This window comes from Pleurodeles waltl, chromosome 9 (genome assembly GCF_031143425.1).
Source record: "Pleurodeles waltl isolate 20211129_DDA chromosome 9, aPleWal1.hap1.20221129, whole genome shotgun sequence".
In the NCBI taxonomy this organism is placed as follows: Eukaryota; Metazoa; Chordata; class Amphibia; order Caudata; family Salamandridae; genus Pleurodeles; species Pleurodeles waltl.
The window spans coordinates 633,980,207-633,997,249 of record NC_090448.1 but is presented as its reverse complement, the minus strand read 5'-3'; the positions used below and the strand labels follow the sequence as shown (position 1 = coordinate 633,997,249).

Sequence of the window (17,043 nt, the reverse complement as noted above, 5' to 3'; positions counted from 1 at the left end):
ATGGGCTTACAAAAGCACGTCATTTTGTGAATTTCAAACAACTGTGAAACATTGCATTAAGACCTACAGTTTTAATCATGATTTTAGGTTATTGCTGAAGATTAAACTAGGATCTCTTTTAGCCCCTATCTATATTACTTTAGCTTTTCAAAGAAGTCTAATAGTTTCTATGAATCAAAACATCCAAAATGGGTATCTGCGCTACCTTCTACATAATTCTGATAAAAAGCAAAGGGTAGTTGGAGACTGGTAGCACTAACATCACTTGTTTTTGCAGACAGGATCTAGAATGCTTAATGCATTTCCTTTGTATTTGTCCAGGACAGATTTCGATGAGAGTCAAGCTCTTAATGGTAATATTTACAAAGTGTGTAATATGCACCATTGAGGCGCATATTTGTAAACATCAGAGGATACCACCAACCAAGATTGATGTTATGCTGCTAAATGCTTAGATTCTCATTTTTTGTAATTAACAGCATGGGGAAGGGGAAGTGATTCATTGAGGCTATTAATTATGTAAGTAAGGGGTTGTATTCCTAAATGGGAGATAATAAGCTTTGACTTCCAATAAAATTTTCACACTGCTGTAATTTTAATGTATATAATCGTGAATGTGTGTTTTACTCAGTTTTGTACTATTAGCATAATGATATTTTTTTTAACTATAAATGCTAATAGACTCAACCAATAAATCCCTAAATAAACACAATTGTGTCTTCTTTCTCCCAAACAGACCGTCCAACCACCAAGATTCATTGGCTATCTCTCTGCCCTGCTTTCCTGATGAGTTCTTTCAACGTGTGAGGTTGTGAAATCCCACTTCCAATAACCACAACCCTTTACCACCGGAACGTCACACATCAGGATGACAGTCTGTCTAATTTACAACACATGAAATCCTCACAAGAGACAAAACCCTATGGCCTTTCCCCAGACAATCACAAATGTAGCTCCCACGCAATGAAACATCCACAACTATCACTCTGCCATTTACAGCAACCTGGAAATACCAAGTACTGAATAAACTTTTTCATTCTCAGTCCAAGCAGCTCTGGATACTGTATCACAATCAGAGTACAACACGGAGTGGTGGTGTTGCTCTCATACTCAAAGAGATCTTTAAATGCTCCTCATTCACATTCCTCGTTGCTTCACTAACAATGTCACTAAAGTGTTTTCATAACCACTCACAAAGTAAAGAATCCCCATTCATTGACTATTTCACAGAGTGTGTAATAGAAACCATAATACCCTCTCAACTCTGCTAGTTCCTTGAGGACTTCAATCGCCACTGATAAAACTCCATAATCGTCTCCTATCGTTCTCTCAAAATGAGCACGTTGAACAAGTTAATAGTCAGGCTGCTCATCAAACCACATGAGTTTAGTATCTCATCATTGCCAGAAACAACATAGAAACATGACTTTCTCTAAGACACGGATTGATCAAGTCACCATCTTACCTCATTTCCATTCTTCTTCCAATACTTGCAAAGTAGAATCCCGGTAACACACAAACCACCTGTAAAAGCCTAATCTCAAACCAGACGAAAGACACACTCCAAGCTACCTTTGGCGACGTGTAAACATTGTAAGTACAGGCATTAATAAAGTAGTACAAGATTGCACTGTGATCATATCTGGTGCCAAAACTGACCACAGAATTCTTTTCCTGGGCTACTAATCTGCTAGTAAAATAAATAGTTTCAGAATCAAAGATCACTTTAAAATACATTAAACTTGTTGCATGGTTAAGAGGGCACTCAAGAAATCAAGTTAATAAAACATTAGTAACTAGGATTACCTAGTATCTGGTTTACGAACTATAGTGATATAAACACTTCACCTACATTCACTCTCCTCCTATCGTAAAGTAAATATAAGTAGGGCTTGAGTGTAAATTTAGTTCTTCGTACCGTGCTAAGAGGAAATGGAGTGCAGCAAAAATCTCTCAAATATTAATGATTTTCTTCCACATGCCACAAATTAATAACAAGGCAGGGGAAGGTGAACAAACTGCACTGACCCACAAGCTGCCACATCTGTTGTTAGTTCAAGAAATTCGCGCAATTTGTGCTATTCAATCTGGACCATGTTTTGCTAGCCAAAGAGAACACTGCAAACCCACCGCCCATAACACTTGAAATTCGCTGCTGCTCTAGTCTGTCTACAGAGCTCAATTGGTGGGTTTGTAGCCCGATTTCTCTCTGGAAGCAGATTGAAAAAATAGACAACTTCACTAATTTAGCAAATCCAGCATTTTCTTCCAGCCAGCTTTGACATGAGTGTTATTCATACACATACAACTTCAAGCTGAGCCATATACATATGTTAAAAAAGAATAAGGGAAATAGACAATCCTTAATAAACAACCACAACAAAAGACATTAACTCGAATGGATAACATTAAAGCTGAAGCTGGACTAGATAGTAACAAATGTATCCTCAAAAGATCTGAGAAATCACAACACTTGCCAGTTGCTTCTAAATCAGTTCTCCAGACAATCTGGGAGACCGGATGCCCAGTACTATGAAACGTAATGACAAGAAGCAATAATAGCAACATGCTTGCCTACAGTCTCTTGCCACAAGAAGCTCCAATCTTTGTTCCTAAGAACAGTTTCTATAGCATGGCAGAGTCAACCATGATACCCAAAACCATGCAACTGGTAATCATTCTCCAACAGAGGCTTGAAGTGTTGTGAGATTTTCCATAATTGTTACAGAAGAATGTGTGCTAGATTTATGCTACTCATTAGATAGCATCTCTGGCTAAGCCAGATGCATTTTTATGATATGCGCCACAATGGAAATCCTTAAGAATGGTGTCACAACTCACACTGCAGTCCAAATACGATTGGCTAAACAGTTGGTTGTAGTACCATGCACATAAACCTAACCTTTAACCTCTGTGGATTGGTGGACAACCAAAGAAAGTGAACAGACTTTAAGATTCCAAAAGATTTCTGTCATATACCATATTTACTTGAAGAATCTAATTTGTTGTGCTACTAGATGGCAGGTGCAAGCTGGACTGTTCAAAGCTGTAATTCCATGGCACTGGGAGAGGTGACTTGCAAGAAAAGGCTTGCCAAAGCAGGGGTGTTTTGTGTAGGTATTAGATCCAAGTTTACGCTCTTGTAACAAAAAGGCCTGGCATTCTATTGGAGGGAGTCTTGAAAAACTCCACCCGTTTATCTTATTTTATTGGGCTGCTTGGTGAAGATGTTGCCTGAAAGTGACAGCAAGATGTCTACTGGAGCATTTCTGGCAGTCTAGTTCTGGAAGTAGATTGACCTCGTTCTCCAAAAGGGCTTTGTGGACTGCTATCATAACTGTGAGCCTGACACTCCTCACCCTTAACCACTAGTGATGTGCTTAGAGGGTTGGCTGAATTCTGTGGTTTTCTGGTGTACAGAGTCCCTCTGGCTTTATCTGCATTAAGCAGCAAATGACTACTGCTTCTTGTATAGTCTAATGCACTAAGATACATTAGAACATTTGTGATATTACTTATGCTCTGACATACTTATATGCAAGAGATGTGGAGATAAGGATTAAGGTTTCATACAATTTGCGTTGCAATTTTGCTTATTTTAACACTGCATTAATTTTACTTTCATGTATTCAAGTAAAGCCAAATAAATACTCCCACATTCCTCACTACTTCAGAATGAGCTGAAGCAGAACTATGGACGTGAATGGGATTGTGTAGTCGGTGGTCATTATCTCTGTTTTTGACCCATTCAAACCAGGGTTGTGGCTCATGTTCAACAGTGTCCATCGCCAAGCCATACAGACGAACTGATGTAATGAGAACCTGGGCCCCTTCCATGTTCATGATGCATATAATGTAATGATCATGCACAGAAGGATGAGGGAACACCCTACAAAGGGATGCTAAGTGTAGATCAGAAGGGTACTGTTTTGGAAACAATGGAGAGTGAGGGGAGGTCCATTAACTGATCTATAGATGGTCAAAAATATTAGTACAAGCTCCTGATACATGAGTTAGTACAAGAGCTTTATGTCAGGACAGCGCATAGTATCACAAAGGAGTAGAGGACACTAGCAGATTTGTGTTCGGTGCACAATCTCACTTCCATACGATGTGTATATCAAAAGTATAAAAAATACATTCAAAGTGAGGAATATAAAAACGCTGTTGGCAGCTCCCTAAAATCCCAGTCCTTCCATGTATATACGTCTTATATGATGAATGGGAAACCGTACTGTACTGGTCCCCTTTTCGTGTGGTTGCTAGCAGTCTTGTCTTCCTTCTTGACAGAGCAAAATCAGAATACTACTTACAGAATATTGCGTGAAATAAATAATGTTTCAATAATGTAGTTTACAAATATATTGACCCACTGGAATTAATAATAGAAAATCTACACCTAATGGGATGATATTTTAGCAAACGATATTTAGGACACAATACTCATGTCTGGGATATTTCTGCATTCAATATTGTGACATAACGAGCTTTCAAATGCATCTCCCTACAGTTCTCACGTAACTATTAGTTACCTTATCACTGTTCCTTCTGCAACTCCGAATAGTTATGTCTCCACACCACATGTAACTCCTAGAAAACCTGATTTCCTCCCAAAGATGACTTTCACATTGAGCACAGAAGAGCTCTGAGTTACAGCGAATCTGGTTGAATTCATTGAGGCAGCCCTGGCACTGTTAAAAGCTGAAGAGTTTGGTTCCAATTAATAACGTGAATTTTGTAATCTTCTTACTCCTTGATTGCTCAGGATTCTTGTTTTAGATGTGTTTCATATCGGAGCTATGATTGTTTTAGCCCTGCATGGTACCTTGTGAGTTTATAGGTGTTAAGTAACATTTTTTCCTATTCCGAATACTGTCGTGGGATTACATGCTATGAAGTTATTCGAGCTTCTTTACATAGGAGTTGAGATTGTTTCATCATTGCATGAGCCCCGTATGTTTCACAGGTTTCAGGTGATGATATGGTTTTATCATTTTATTATAAAATCCCTTCTATAATGGGCACCTTCTGAGAGCCTGGTCCTACCACACCCAGGATATGCTAAAGTTCAAGACTGAAGCAGCTACAAAAAAGTATTACTAGTGTGTTAACTGGCATCTCCCTGACAAGTGGTAGTAGGTAAAATCGTTGCCATACAGCACTAGATGAGGTCTGCTCTAGATACTAACTGAAATACTGTGACAATTAAAGACAAAGAAGTGCAAAAAACAGAAAACCAAGGTAACAAGCCTTCTCATTCTATGCACCCAGGATCTTCATGTGCATAAGTACCACTCAAACCAGGTAAAATGTAAACAAGAGCAGAAGACCAGCCTCTTTAAAGAATACCACATAGCAACGCAGTCTCAGGAACCAGCTACTTCTCTAATCTGTTGACTGTATCTTCTCCTTCACACTGTTCAGTGCACAACTGCCTTTTGGTGATGTTGACGCTATGCAAGTATCACTTATACGTATGCATGCTATACCACTTTTTCAGTGTAAATGTGTGGTGCTTTTTGCCCATGTGGCAAGGGTCATGCCATATAAACACCTTCATTCCAAGATTTCCCTTACTGTTTCTGATGCACAGCTTTAAGGTTAAAGTACCTCTTGGTGCACTGAAGTAGCTGTAGGGCTGCATGTTCGCACTATATGAACCTAGTCATACCCTTTTCCACCTACGAAAACCCGTCCCCACAACTATGTGTCAATCTTGGGCTGTAATCTTGCCCATTGGCCGTGATCAGTGTTCCACGGTCCCCTGGCTACAAATTTCCACACATAGTAAATATACAAATAAACAAATATGTAGGTATTTGCCTACATAGTATTTCTATAGCGTGAACAAATAAATGTTTCTCCGAATCATAACTGGAAATGTATGATTTCTGTAATATGTATAATTTAATCTGGTTTGTTCCTCTTCTACTTGCTCTGGAAACCTCTTTCCTCCAAAATGGCCCAACTCCATTCACTCTCACTCACTATCCACAGTGGTACTTGCCTGAGCTGGGCCAACTGTCCGTCTCTGCCATGTCACTGGAGATGCCACCGCCGTCGAGCCGCAGACCCCCTACTTGCTGTTCCAGCTCCCACATCAGCTCAGGAAGAGAGTCCTGTGAGGAACAAAGGCGAAGGTGGTCTTATTCTGACGAAAAAACGACCAAACCGGCACCACAAGTAACAAAAACGTCGAAGGCTCCAAAAGACTCTAATAATACAGTAAACATTTTTATTTATTTCACAAATTGTCTATGTGGTTGCATAAATTACTTACACTTTGTAGTTGCATAGATCTGCTTTATATGCAGGATCATGCAGCCCCGTTCAAATAAAGCCAAGTACATGCAGATTACCCCTTTCAATATTGTCCAGTAATAAACAATAGCACTTTCCATCATTGCCAATCTCTTTAAACACATGCAGTTTCCATGTTCCCCGGTTACACACATTAGCAATTTCCATCATGCAGCTGTTCCAGAATGTCCCATTAGTACAACAGGCAATTTCCAAGATGGCCTGACATGCACACTGACAATCTCTGTTATGTCCAACAGTGCAGAGCCAGTTTCCATAACGTACATGGAAAGGGCCTGCCTTCCCTATTTCTTTATGCACAAAAATGTACACTGTGAGTTGACACTATGCTGTAGTTACAACACACACTGCTGTTCCCATGATGCCCAAAGTGTTTAATAATTGGCTATACCTGATGTGATGCCCCTTTATAAAATAAACTTATGTTGATGCTCTGTCCCTGCTCCTGGGCAGCACACGATGTCACTCCATTAGCTTTTTGAGAATTGTTTATCAGAATAGTTCAATTTCTCTTGAATTCATTTCTTCTTAAATTGGCACGTATGTCTGAGGCTCTACGATCTTCTCTTTCTCGTGCGATGACCATGTGTAATGGCTACATTCTGGCATGCAGATCGGGGGAATGAACATACTACCAACACAGGTGACATTTTAGCTCACGATGAAGGGACAGTTTATAAAAAAAAAATCCGGGGCACGAGGACGTGACATGGAACTGTATCATAAAGGACTTGGTGAAAATTTAACCAGAAGTCGCTATCTGAGAAAATATAAAATATAGATTAATAAACATTTCACAAAAAGCTCAGTGAGAGATCACTGAATATTGTGTGCTCTCACGAAATGGGGGAAGTAACCCCGACAGTAGTTTATTTGCTCTGTAATTCAGAGTGTCTGAAGTTTTAGAGCAGCCCCAGACAATTTGGAGGAAAATTAATGAGTGGACAGTTGTCCCGTTATGATGTGCCCATTCTTTATTGCTTTTCACGGTGTAATTTTGTAGTTTGTGCCTGTGGTGCACGTGTACTTCTGTATATGGAATGATGGTGAATGTGGGACAGCAGACAGCGTGTGATACAGTCGCAGGAATAGCCCACTGGGCAAGGCATGCCAGCAGGATTCTGCATCTGTAGCACTGGTGCAACTAACAAATGTCACAGAGTGAAAAGGAGTTTCAGTGTGATCCAACCAGTGAACCCCTTAAAGTGCAGTAACATTACATTTCCACTTCCCTCCCTGCAACACACAAACATAAAAGAATACACAATACAAATTGATTGGTAGAACTTGCACCGTCGGCCTCCAAACACAGAAAAAATAACTCAAACAGAAAACAAACCCCTCCCATACGTGTAAGAGACCACCAGCCCTGTCGGTCGTTCTGATGCCCATACACTGCAACCCTTTACTTACTCCCCTTCCCATAAACGAGAGGGAAGACATTGTTGGAGTATTAACGGACACAGTTTTTTACATCACATTACATGGCTCATTAAAAAAAAAATCACAACTAGTGGTCATAAATACGTTCCATGTATGCACTGGATGTCTCTAAGCTTTCGTGATTATTCATCAGGATTGTTTCTTAACCTGCTTGCAGCCAGTGGTCATGCACAGCCTCCTCTACAACAGCCGTCTTGGTCGGGTACCATACGTTTGGCGGCTACTAGGCTCCCCCCCTGCTACCAATCTCTGTCAGCACCCTCTCCCCGGCCATAGCCAGGCTGCAAGTGCCATGTCCGCCCGCTGCTTACCCTTTGGTGGCCCCTCCACCTGCTGCCCACATCCTTGCCCTGATACATCCCAAGGACACTGTTGGAGCAGGCCTTCTTTTAGGCTACTGTGCTTATGGCAGTCTGCCTCTTGTCTCCGCCGCGCTGCCTGTGGTTTCCGACTACGTACAGCTCCCCCTTTCCTACTAAGAAAAACCTAACTGCTCCAAAGTCCTCTCTATGTTTAGCAAAACCATAGTCAAGCTCACAGCCATCAAGTGTATGCGTATAACAAGGTGAAGTACCAGGAGTTTGCCAAGCATACCTTTGCCATAGTCATATTCAGCTTCTCCTTGGTCTCTCTACTGCCCCTTGGCCCCTAGCCTCTCTCCATTCCAGTCTCCCTATGATCTCTGACCACAGGATGTCGACAGGACGTAACTGCTATGGTACCACTGTGAGCTCGGACAGCAATACCGGCAGCAAGTCCTTCCTCTCCAGGTAGACCATGTCATTACCCCCCCAAGTATCACCAGGCCATCTAGCTTTTCCTCCCGCAGCAAGGTGCTCTGTATGGCGGAGAGGAGCTGATCCCACCTCATGCCTGGCCTTCCTAACCAAGTCACTGACATTTTCCTAAGCCAAAATCCTCTGTAGTCCTTCTGTGTCACCACCCACCGCTGCGCTTGTGTGATTATATCAATCAATCGAATTGTTTTATAGAGCGCGCTACTCGCCCGTGAGGGTTTCAAGGCGCTAGGGGGGGGGGGAGAGTGAGAGGGGTTACTGTTCGAACAGCCATGTCTTGAGGTTTTTTCTGCAAAGTAGGAGGTCTTTGGTTTTGCGGAGGTTGGTGGGGAGGGAATTCCAGGTTGTGGGGGCGAGGTAGGACAAGGCCCTGCCTCCTGTGGTGGTTTGGTGGATGCGGGGGACTGTAGCTAGTGCGAGGTCGGCTGATCGGAGGTTGCGGGTGGGAGTGTGGAAGTTCACTCTTTCGTTGCGGTAGGTCGGGCCGGTGTTGTGGAGGGATTTGTGTGTGTGGATGAGGATCTTGAAAGTGATTCTCTTGTCTATGGGGAGCCAGTGAAGAGATTTGAGGTGTGGTGAGATTCGTGGTGGGGGAGGCCAAGGACGAAGTGTGCGGCTGTGTTCTGGATTCTCTGGAGTTTGCGTTTGAGTTTGTGTGTGGTGCCGGCGTAGAAGGCATTACCGTAGTCAAGTCTGCTGCTGATGAGTGCATGGGTGACTGTCTTCCTGGTCTCTGGGGGAATCCATTTGAAGGATTTCTTTTTAGAGTGCGGAGTGTGTGGAAACAGGAGGAGGTTAGTACATTGATTTGTTGTGTCATGGAGAGGGAGGGGTCCAGGATGATGCCGAGGTTGCATGCGTAGTTTGCGGGGGTGGGCGCGGGGCCTAGGGCGGTGGGCCACCAGGAGTCGTCCCATATGGTTTTGTTAGGGCCGAAGATGATGATCTCAGTTTTGTTGGAAGTAAGCTTGAGGTGGTTAGTTGTCATCCAGTTGGCGGTGTCAAGGAGAGCAGCACGTAGGTTGGTTTTGGCGGTGGTGGGGTTGCGAGTGAGGGAGATGATGAGTTGGGTGTCATTTGCGTAGGAGAGGATAGTGATTCCGTGTGGTCCAGAGGATGTTGGCTAGGGGGATCATGTAAATGTTAAAGAGTGTGGGGCTGAGGGAGGACCCTTGGGGGACTTCGCAAATGATCTTGGTAGCGGTGGAGTGGAAAGGTGGAAGGCGGACTCTCTGGGTCCGGTCGGTGAGGAAGGAGGTGAGCCAGTCTAAGGCTTTGTGGAGAATTCCTATGTTGTGGAGGCATGTGTGTGGTGGCAGACAGTGTCAAAGGCTGCAGAGAGGTCTAGGAGGATGAGTGCGACGGTCTCGCATTTGTCGCCTTTGGTCCTGATGTCGTCAGTGCATGCAATGAGGGCGGTTTCCGTGCTGTGGTTCTTGCAGGACCCGGATTGTGAGGGGTCAAGAGTGTTGTTTTCTTTGAGGAAGTGGGATAGGCGGGCGTTGACTAGTTTCTCGGCAACCTTGGCGGGGAAAGGGAGGAGGTAGATGGGGCGATAGTTGGAGAGGATCTCCGGGTCGGCTTTGTTTTTTTTTTTTAGGAGAGCTGTGATTTCCGCGTGCTTCCAGGGGTCTGGGTAGGTGGCAGAGTCGAAAGAGGAGTTGATTATGTCGCGGAGTATGGGGGCGATGGTTGGGCTGGCTTTGATGTAGATGCGATGTGGACAGGGGCCGGAGGGGGGTACGGAGTGGATGGAGTTCATGTTTTTTTCGGTTTCTTCGTGTGTGGTGGGGGCCCAGGTGGCGAGTGTGGTGGGGGGTCGTGAGTGGGGGTTGAGTTGGGTGAGTGCGGGGTGTGTGTGGTGGGTGTGTGTGGTATGAAGCTGTTGTGGATGCCCAGGATTTTGTGGTGGAAGTGGTTGGAGAGGGCATCACATAGGGGCTGTGTGTGTGTGTGTGTGGGGTCTATGTTGCTGGCTTTGGGTTTGGCTAGCTCTTTGATGATGGTGAAGAGTTCTTTGCTGTTTTGAGAGTTGTTGTCAAGGCGTGCCTTGTAGTGATCTCTTTTGGCAGTACGCATGAGTTGGTGATGGGTGCGAATGGTGGCTTTGAGGGTGGAGAAGTTGGTTGTAGAGGGTTCTTGTCGCCGTATTTTCTCCGCTTGGCGGCATTTGCGTTTGGAGTCTTGGAGTTCTGGGGTGAACCATGGAGCGTTCTTGATGTTGCGGGTGGTGATTTGTTTTCTGAGGGGGGCTACTGTGTCTGCGCAGGAAGTGATCCATTTAGAGAGGTTGTGTGCCCCTGTGTTGGGGTCGTTGGTGTGGGGGGTGGGGGTTGTGAGCCAGTTGGGAGTTCAGGCTTTCTGTGGGGATCTTGTCCCACATGCGGTAGGGTGTGGTGTGTTGATGGTGGTGTGTGGGGGTTTTGTTAAGGAGAAGTGGACGCAGTGGTGGTCAGTCCAGTGGAGTTCGGTGGTGTGGGTATAGGCTATGTGTTGGCTTGAGGTGAAAACTGCGTCGAGCGTGTGTCCTGCTAAGTGGGTGGGTGCGGTGACCAGTTGTTTGAGTCCGAGGTTGGTGAGGTTGTCTATGAGGGAGGTAGAGTTGTGGTCTTGAGGTTCTCCAAGTGAAAGTTGAAATCACAGAGGAGGATGTAGTCTGTGGAGGTGAGGGAGTGCGAGCTGATGGTGTCAGCGATGGTGTCGCAGAAGGTGGGGTGTGGTCCTGGTGGTCTGTAGATTAGTGTACCTCTGAGGGTGGAGTTGTTTTTAATGTGGATTAGGAAGTGCATGTGTTCTGTGTTGTCGATAGTGTCTTGGGAGCTGGTGGTGACTTTGATGGTGTACCTGTGTAGGATGGCGATGCCACCACCTGGCCTGTTGAGGAGGTCTTTGCATTGGAGTTTGTATCCCTTGGGGGTGGCGGTGGCTATGTCTGGTTCTGAGGAGGGTTTGTCCAGGTTTCCGTGAGGAAGGCGATGTCAGGTGTGTGTGATGTGGTCCCAGAGTTCTATGGCATGTTTGTGAAGGGAGCGGGTATTAAGGAGCAGCAGATGAGGTGGTTGTGGTGGGTGGTGTTGGTGTTGTGGATGAGGGTGTTGTTGCGGGGTGTGTTCTGGTTGTGGGGTGGTGTGCTGCGGGGCTGGTTGGTGCGGGTGGGGGCAGAGCAGGTGTGTATTGCGTTGGGGGTGTTGTGTTTGTTGTTGGGGGGGTCGCTATGATTGGTGTGTAGTGTGTGGGATGAGGAGCAGGAGAAATGACTGGTGTGGCAGGTGAAGGGGCCATGAGTGTGTGTGGGGCTGGAAAGGGTGCAGGCGGGGCGAGGGCATGGGTTGAGTGAGTGGAGGGTGAGGGGGGAGTAGATTTGTCTGAGGGGGTCAGGGGGACTGGTGCTGGGCGCGGTCCTGGCACGGACGGGCGCAGACGGGCTTGCCTTTGGTGTGCCTTCGGCACGCCAGAGGCACGTCAGTGCCGCGGCTGCCATAAATGGGGAGGAAGGAGGTAGTGGCAGCTGGGAGGAGAGAGGTCTGGGCGAATGGGAAGGCTGGGGGGTAGGTCCGCAGGGATTAGCAGCGGCGGGAAAAAAACAAAAGGAAAACGGACGGTGAGGAAGTGGGGGGAGGTGGGAGGGGCCACGGGGACACAGTGGCAAGGGAAAAGAGAAAAGATTGGAAAAAAGGACGGTGAGGAGGGGGGGGGAGGCGGGAAGAGCCGCAGCGGCAAGGGAAAAGATAAAAGATTGGAACAAAGGACGTGAGGAGGTGGGGGAGGCAGGAGGGGGCGACTAAGGGTTGCTCCTTGTTACCGCGTAGTGGCTGCTATAAATGGGGAGGAGGGACGGAGTGGCAGCTGGGAGGAGGGAGGTCTGGCGAATGGGAAGGTTGGGGGGGGTGGGGCCGCAGGGATTAGCAGCAGTGGGAAAAAAAACAAAAGGAAAACGGACGGTGAGGAGGTTGGGGGGGCCACGGGGACGCAGAAGCAAGGGAAAAGAGAAAAGATTGTAAAAAAGGACGGTGAGGAGGTGGGGGGAGGCGGGAGGGGCCGCGGGGACGCAGCGGCAAGGGAAAAGAGAAAAGATTGGAAAAAAGGACGGTGGGGGAGGGGCCGCTAGGACGCAGCGGCGGGGATTTTAAGCAGAAGGGACTGGCCAAGGGGAGGCGGGGCGACGGTGCGAGGAGCAACCAAGGAAATAGCCTAGTCTAGGAAAGGCCTATTATCCGTATTCTGCTCCCGTTTCTAGGGATGCCTGCCTTAAGAAGGAAACAACATGGCTTAGGGACCCGTGGGCCGGATGTAACGTTTGTAAGCACCTGATGCCCAGCAACCTATCCTCTTTATACAGTCTTCGCTTAGCCTTCCTGCCGTTGCCATTGTAGCAGCACCTATTCAAAACGAAGGAGACCCAAGCGTGCCTGGAGAAAGCCCCGCCTTGGCGAGGACCATCTTGAGCACTGCTGTGAACTGAAAGCGACTGAGGTAGGAACCATCCTCATGCTGAAAAAGAGGTACCCCCTTCTGTACCCCCATAGTAGTATAGGCCCTCAGGCTACACACCGGGCAAATTGTGTCATCGATACAGTTTAACCGAGAATACTTCCCTTTTGCCGCCTGATCTGTTTTGGATCTCCACAACACTGCAAGGTAGTCTGCTGTATGAGGGGATGCCGTCCTGCACTCCCCCTTTTGATCTGGCTCTTGTTGCTGACCGCGCTCTCAAATGGTGGCGTTGAATCCCACCATCCAATCTCTGCGCCTGTTTTTGCGGGCTTACGGCCTCCTGCAGTTTAATGTCCCCACCCTCAGGAGGTGTTATTTGCATGCCTCAAACTGGTCCGCTTCGCTGACCGACTGGCGTCCAAATGTACTCTCTGGCCCTTCATACAAGGAAAGAAAATATGACACTGAAAACAGAGTCATCCCACGTTTTCTTCTGGATGAAACATTTAACTTAAAGATGCTATGTGAAGCGCCCAAATCGTACATTTGGTTTGTAGGTGCTATGAGAGAGTGGTGATGCAGGAAAATTATTAAAACAGTTCTATTTTAGGGTCTTGTCATCTTATGGCCTATGCACCGAACCTATATGCACACTAAGATCCTGTAGGATCTACGATAGTTAAAAAAAGAAGAAAAAAAAACATCTCACCTTCAATCCTGCTGTTCTCAAACAACATGGAGCATGTGCACAAAGGTGGAACTTGATATGAAAACATTAATAACTGAAATTCTCCAAAGATATTTCACTATGCTCCACAGAATATGAGGCACAGAATATGTGTGGAGGCTCAGCCCCAGCTGCATTTAGTGCCTAGTAGTTTAAGAGACAAATAGTAAATATCGTATAAGGTGTTGACAGCTGCTGATACACACCAAAAACAAAATGAGACCTCATTCCGCTTCTTCAAATTAGCCTTATCACACCTAAAGTTTCTACAATTAGGAGCCCAAGATAACAAACAAGATCTGACACTGGCCAAACAGCAAAACCAGATTAAGAATTTTTCACCTACAAGCTCAGACTAAATCTAAGACCTGCCAAATGAGCCATGAGTCAATACAAATTAGTTCAAGACAAGAACGCAAATACTAGTTTAGAACCAAGAATTCAATGATTTATAAGGAACATTTAATTATCTGGAGAAAAAAGTATTTTCAGCACACACCAGCCGAGACTCTGGAAATATCACATTCTGCAGTGGAAAATTGTTTTGCTGTTTTTAAATTGCTTCATTTAGGCTGCAAGCTTGGCCTCTGTGAGCATAGCATACAAACTTGCGACAATTTGACTCAAATAACCAAATTAGATTTCAACTTGCTTTTTTTTTCCTAAGAAGCACTCCATTTATGTATGAAAATATAGAAATAATTCGCCGTGTATTCAAAATGTTTAAAACTTATTTTGGCTCAAACAAGCTCAGGGCTAAGGCTAAATATATGATTTGGAGGTAAATGCACAAACCTACAGAATAAATAAATACTTTTTAAAAAGTAATTTAGCCGTCAGCTAAAGGCAGCAACCTACATGTCCAGCCAGAAACGCGTAACCTAGCCAAGGTCAAAAATATGCATCACCAGCAATCACTAACATACTAACCCCGAATAGCAGAGGATGGAAAGAAAAGGCTGTACTGAGTAAATTAAACATCAAGGAAACGTTAATATAGGGAAATTATGGGGCACCTCTTTCCATTAAAAAAATGGCTCCACAGCACGGTATAATACACTTCAAGTAAATATAGTTAATATAGAAAGAGGAGGTCCTTTACCTCTCAATATATGGGTTATTAAAAAGAGATTCACCCTATCTGATATACTTTTACTGTCTGAGTGCCTTACTGAAAACACTCCTGTATTCAAAACAGTGTAATATTGACATCATTAGTGAAATAAAAACATATCTTGACAAAGAAGTAATCATTCCTTACACCTTGTATTATATATACTTACGCATTTAAGGGTTCTGTTCACTGTTGCAGACAAAATATGCTTACATTAACTGGGTAATATTGTCACATTTAAATAGCTAATTACAGCAATCAGCAACTGAAGATGACTTTTGAAATTTGAGAATGGGCATTGCACAGTACTGCACCCTGCATGCAGAAAAAATAATATTTTGATTCTTTATAAATGGAATGGAATCATTTTCTATTAAAATCCGCAAATGAAGCAATGCGTCGTGTGCAGCAAATTAATGTCAATGCCAAAAACGCTGCAGCTGCACAATCGCCGTTTCCAGGCCCCTGTGTGGCTCACAAGAACAGCTTAAGTGCACAGCAGTCCTACAACTATGTAGCCTCAACTATGAGCTGGAACCAAATTCTTAGTCCTCCAAAAATCGTCTTTATACCGGGCGGACAAGTAATTGCCTATAGCAAAATAAGCATGCAGCCACTCCAATACTCCTAGCATCGCCCCTGGCCTGAAAAACAAGGAATTCCAGCCAGACAGTGCCTGTGCGAGGGGAGTGGTAATGGCAGTATAGAGGTTTGAAGTACTGGCACTAAAACAAAGATGGGAACTGAGACAGTAAAAATGAGAGATCAGGGTGAGTGCTTCATCCCATAGTGTGCATAGGCGTCTTTGAGTAAACGCTGGCCATCAACATCATCAGTGGTCTCTGGCGGTACACTTTACACGCCACTGGAAGTACTTCTACATCATTTTGTCCATTAAGGTTACACATCCCTTTCTCAAAAATTGGTGTAACTTGGCAAAGAGCGCTCCAGGTATGCAGACTTTCAGCCAATCGGTGTCATTAATGGATAAAACATTAAGGTGCAGCCGGACACCCTTTGTGTACTGCTGAACAGAAATGGGGGAGTCGTGTAAAATGACCGTCAGTGGTGCAGTGCATAAATGTAATAGGTCACAGAACAGGACTATCTCTAGAGAATGCCACCACACTTGGGGAAACAATGGTATGTTCAGGATTCTGTCTGAATAGATTACAATATCTCCCCAAGAGCAAGGACAAGGACCATCTCACAACATTGCGTCACAGCCCCCTGCAAGCACAGACTAAGGTAAAAACTGTACAATGCAGACCTTCCAACTCACATGGTTCAATTGTGTTTCACACGACATTAGCTCCATTCCACAGTCTCCGGGTGAACGGATGATATTAAATGGCAAAAGGTAGGGCGATCTGGAAACCCCGGCACAGAGTGGGTTTCCAATTGTTCATACAGCCTCTACAGTCCGGATGTTCATCAGGGGTTTTCCTAGCACCCTGATCATTGGTAGCAAGTGCCTCTCTCAACTAGACCTAAATGTAGTGCAAACAGCTGAGGCAGAGACAGAAGTTTATTAATGTGATGTTTTAGAAAGCGGTTTTGTCTTCCAAGAATTTTCCACAGTCTACATCCAATTATAAGAAGTTAATATTGAAAGGACAGATATATGGAGTATGGGCCGCAATGAAACTACTGAAAGAACGAAATCTGCATTATTTTGGAACAACATAGTGAAAGACCTTTCAGTAAGTGTACAGTTAGCAGTAACAAAAACTAATTTCATACATGGTGAAATCATTTTTCTTTCATTTATAATAAACAAGTCTACATATGAGCCGATGCCGAAGCAAATACCTAGGAAATGCTTCCTTCTTCATGCAATTGTGTGTGGTTAGCCCTGGAAGCCTTTGCACAAGCTGACGAAAAGCCAAAAGAAACATACAGAGGAGTGGCCACCACGATTCCAAAAGGCCTATTCTTGCAAGACCTAATACTATGCTGTCTGTTTGGTCATGGAAATGAATGCCCAGTAAAGCAAACAAGAACTGGCATACCCTATAGGTCTCGCTATTGGGACCTTATAAGTGTTTAGCCATGCAACACATTATCCTTTTTCTTAAGTCTGGGTGTTAATCTGGCGCTGAGGTGGTACCTTTTACCAGATACTGTTAACATGTATACAGATGACAAAATAATGAAGTAATAGTATAAAAATGTGCCGACTATGCAGCAAATTTGAATGTTGTTGT

At 44.7% G+C, this 17,043-nt stretch overlaps 1 protein-coding gene across 1 annotated transcript in view; it reads right to left on the bottom strand.

The window, feature by feature from the left end:
- Positions 1-17,043, bottom strand: part of DACT3 (dishevelled binding antagonist of beta catenin 3) — a 281,140-nt gene that overhangs the window by 110,537 nt on the left and 153,560 nt on the right. The window contains exon 2 of the mRNA XM_069207670.1: positions 6,008-6,119. Within this exon, the coding sequence (XP_069063771.1) occupies positions 6,008-6,119 (112 nt within the window). The remainder of the gene's footprint in view (positions 1-6,007; positions 6,120-17,043) is intronic.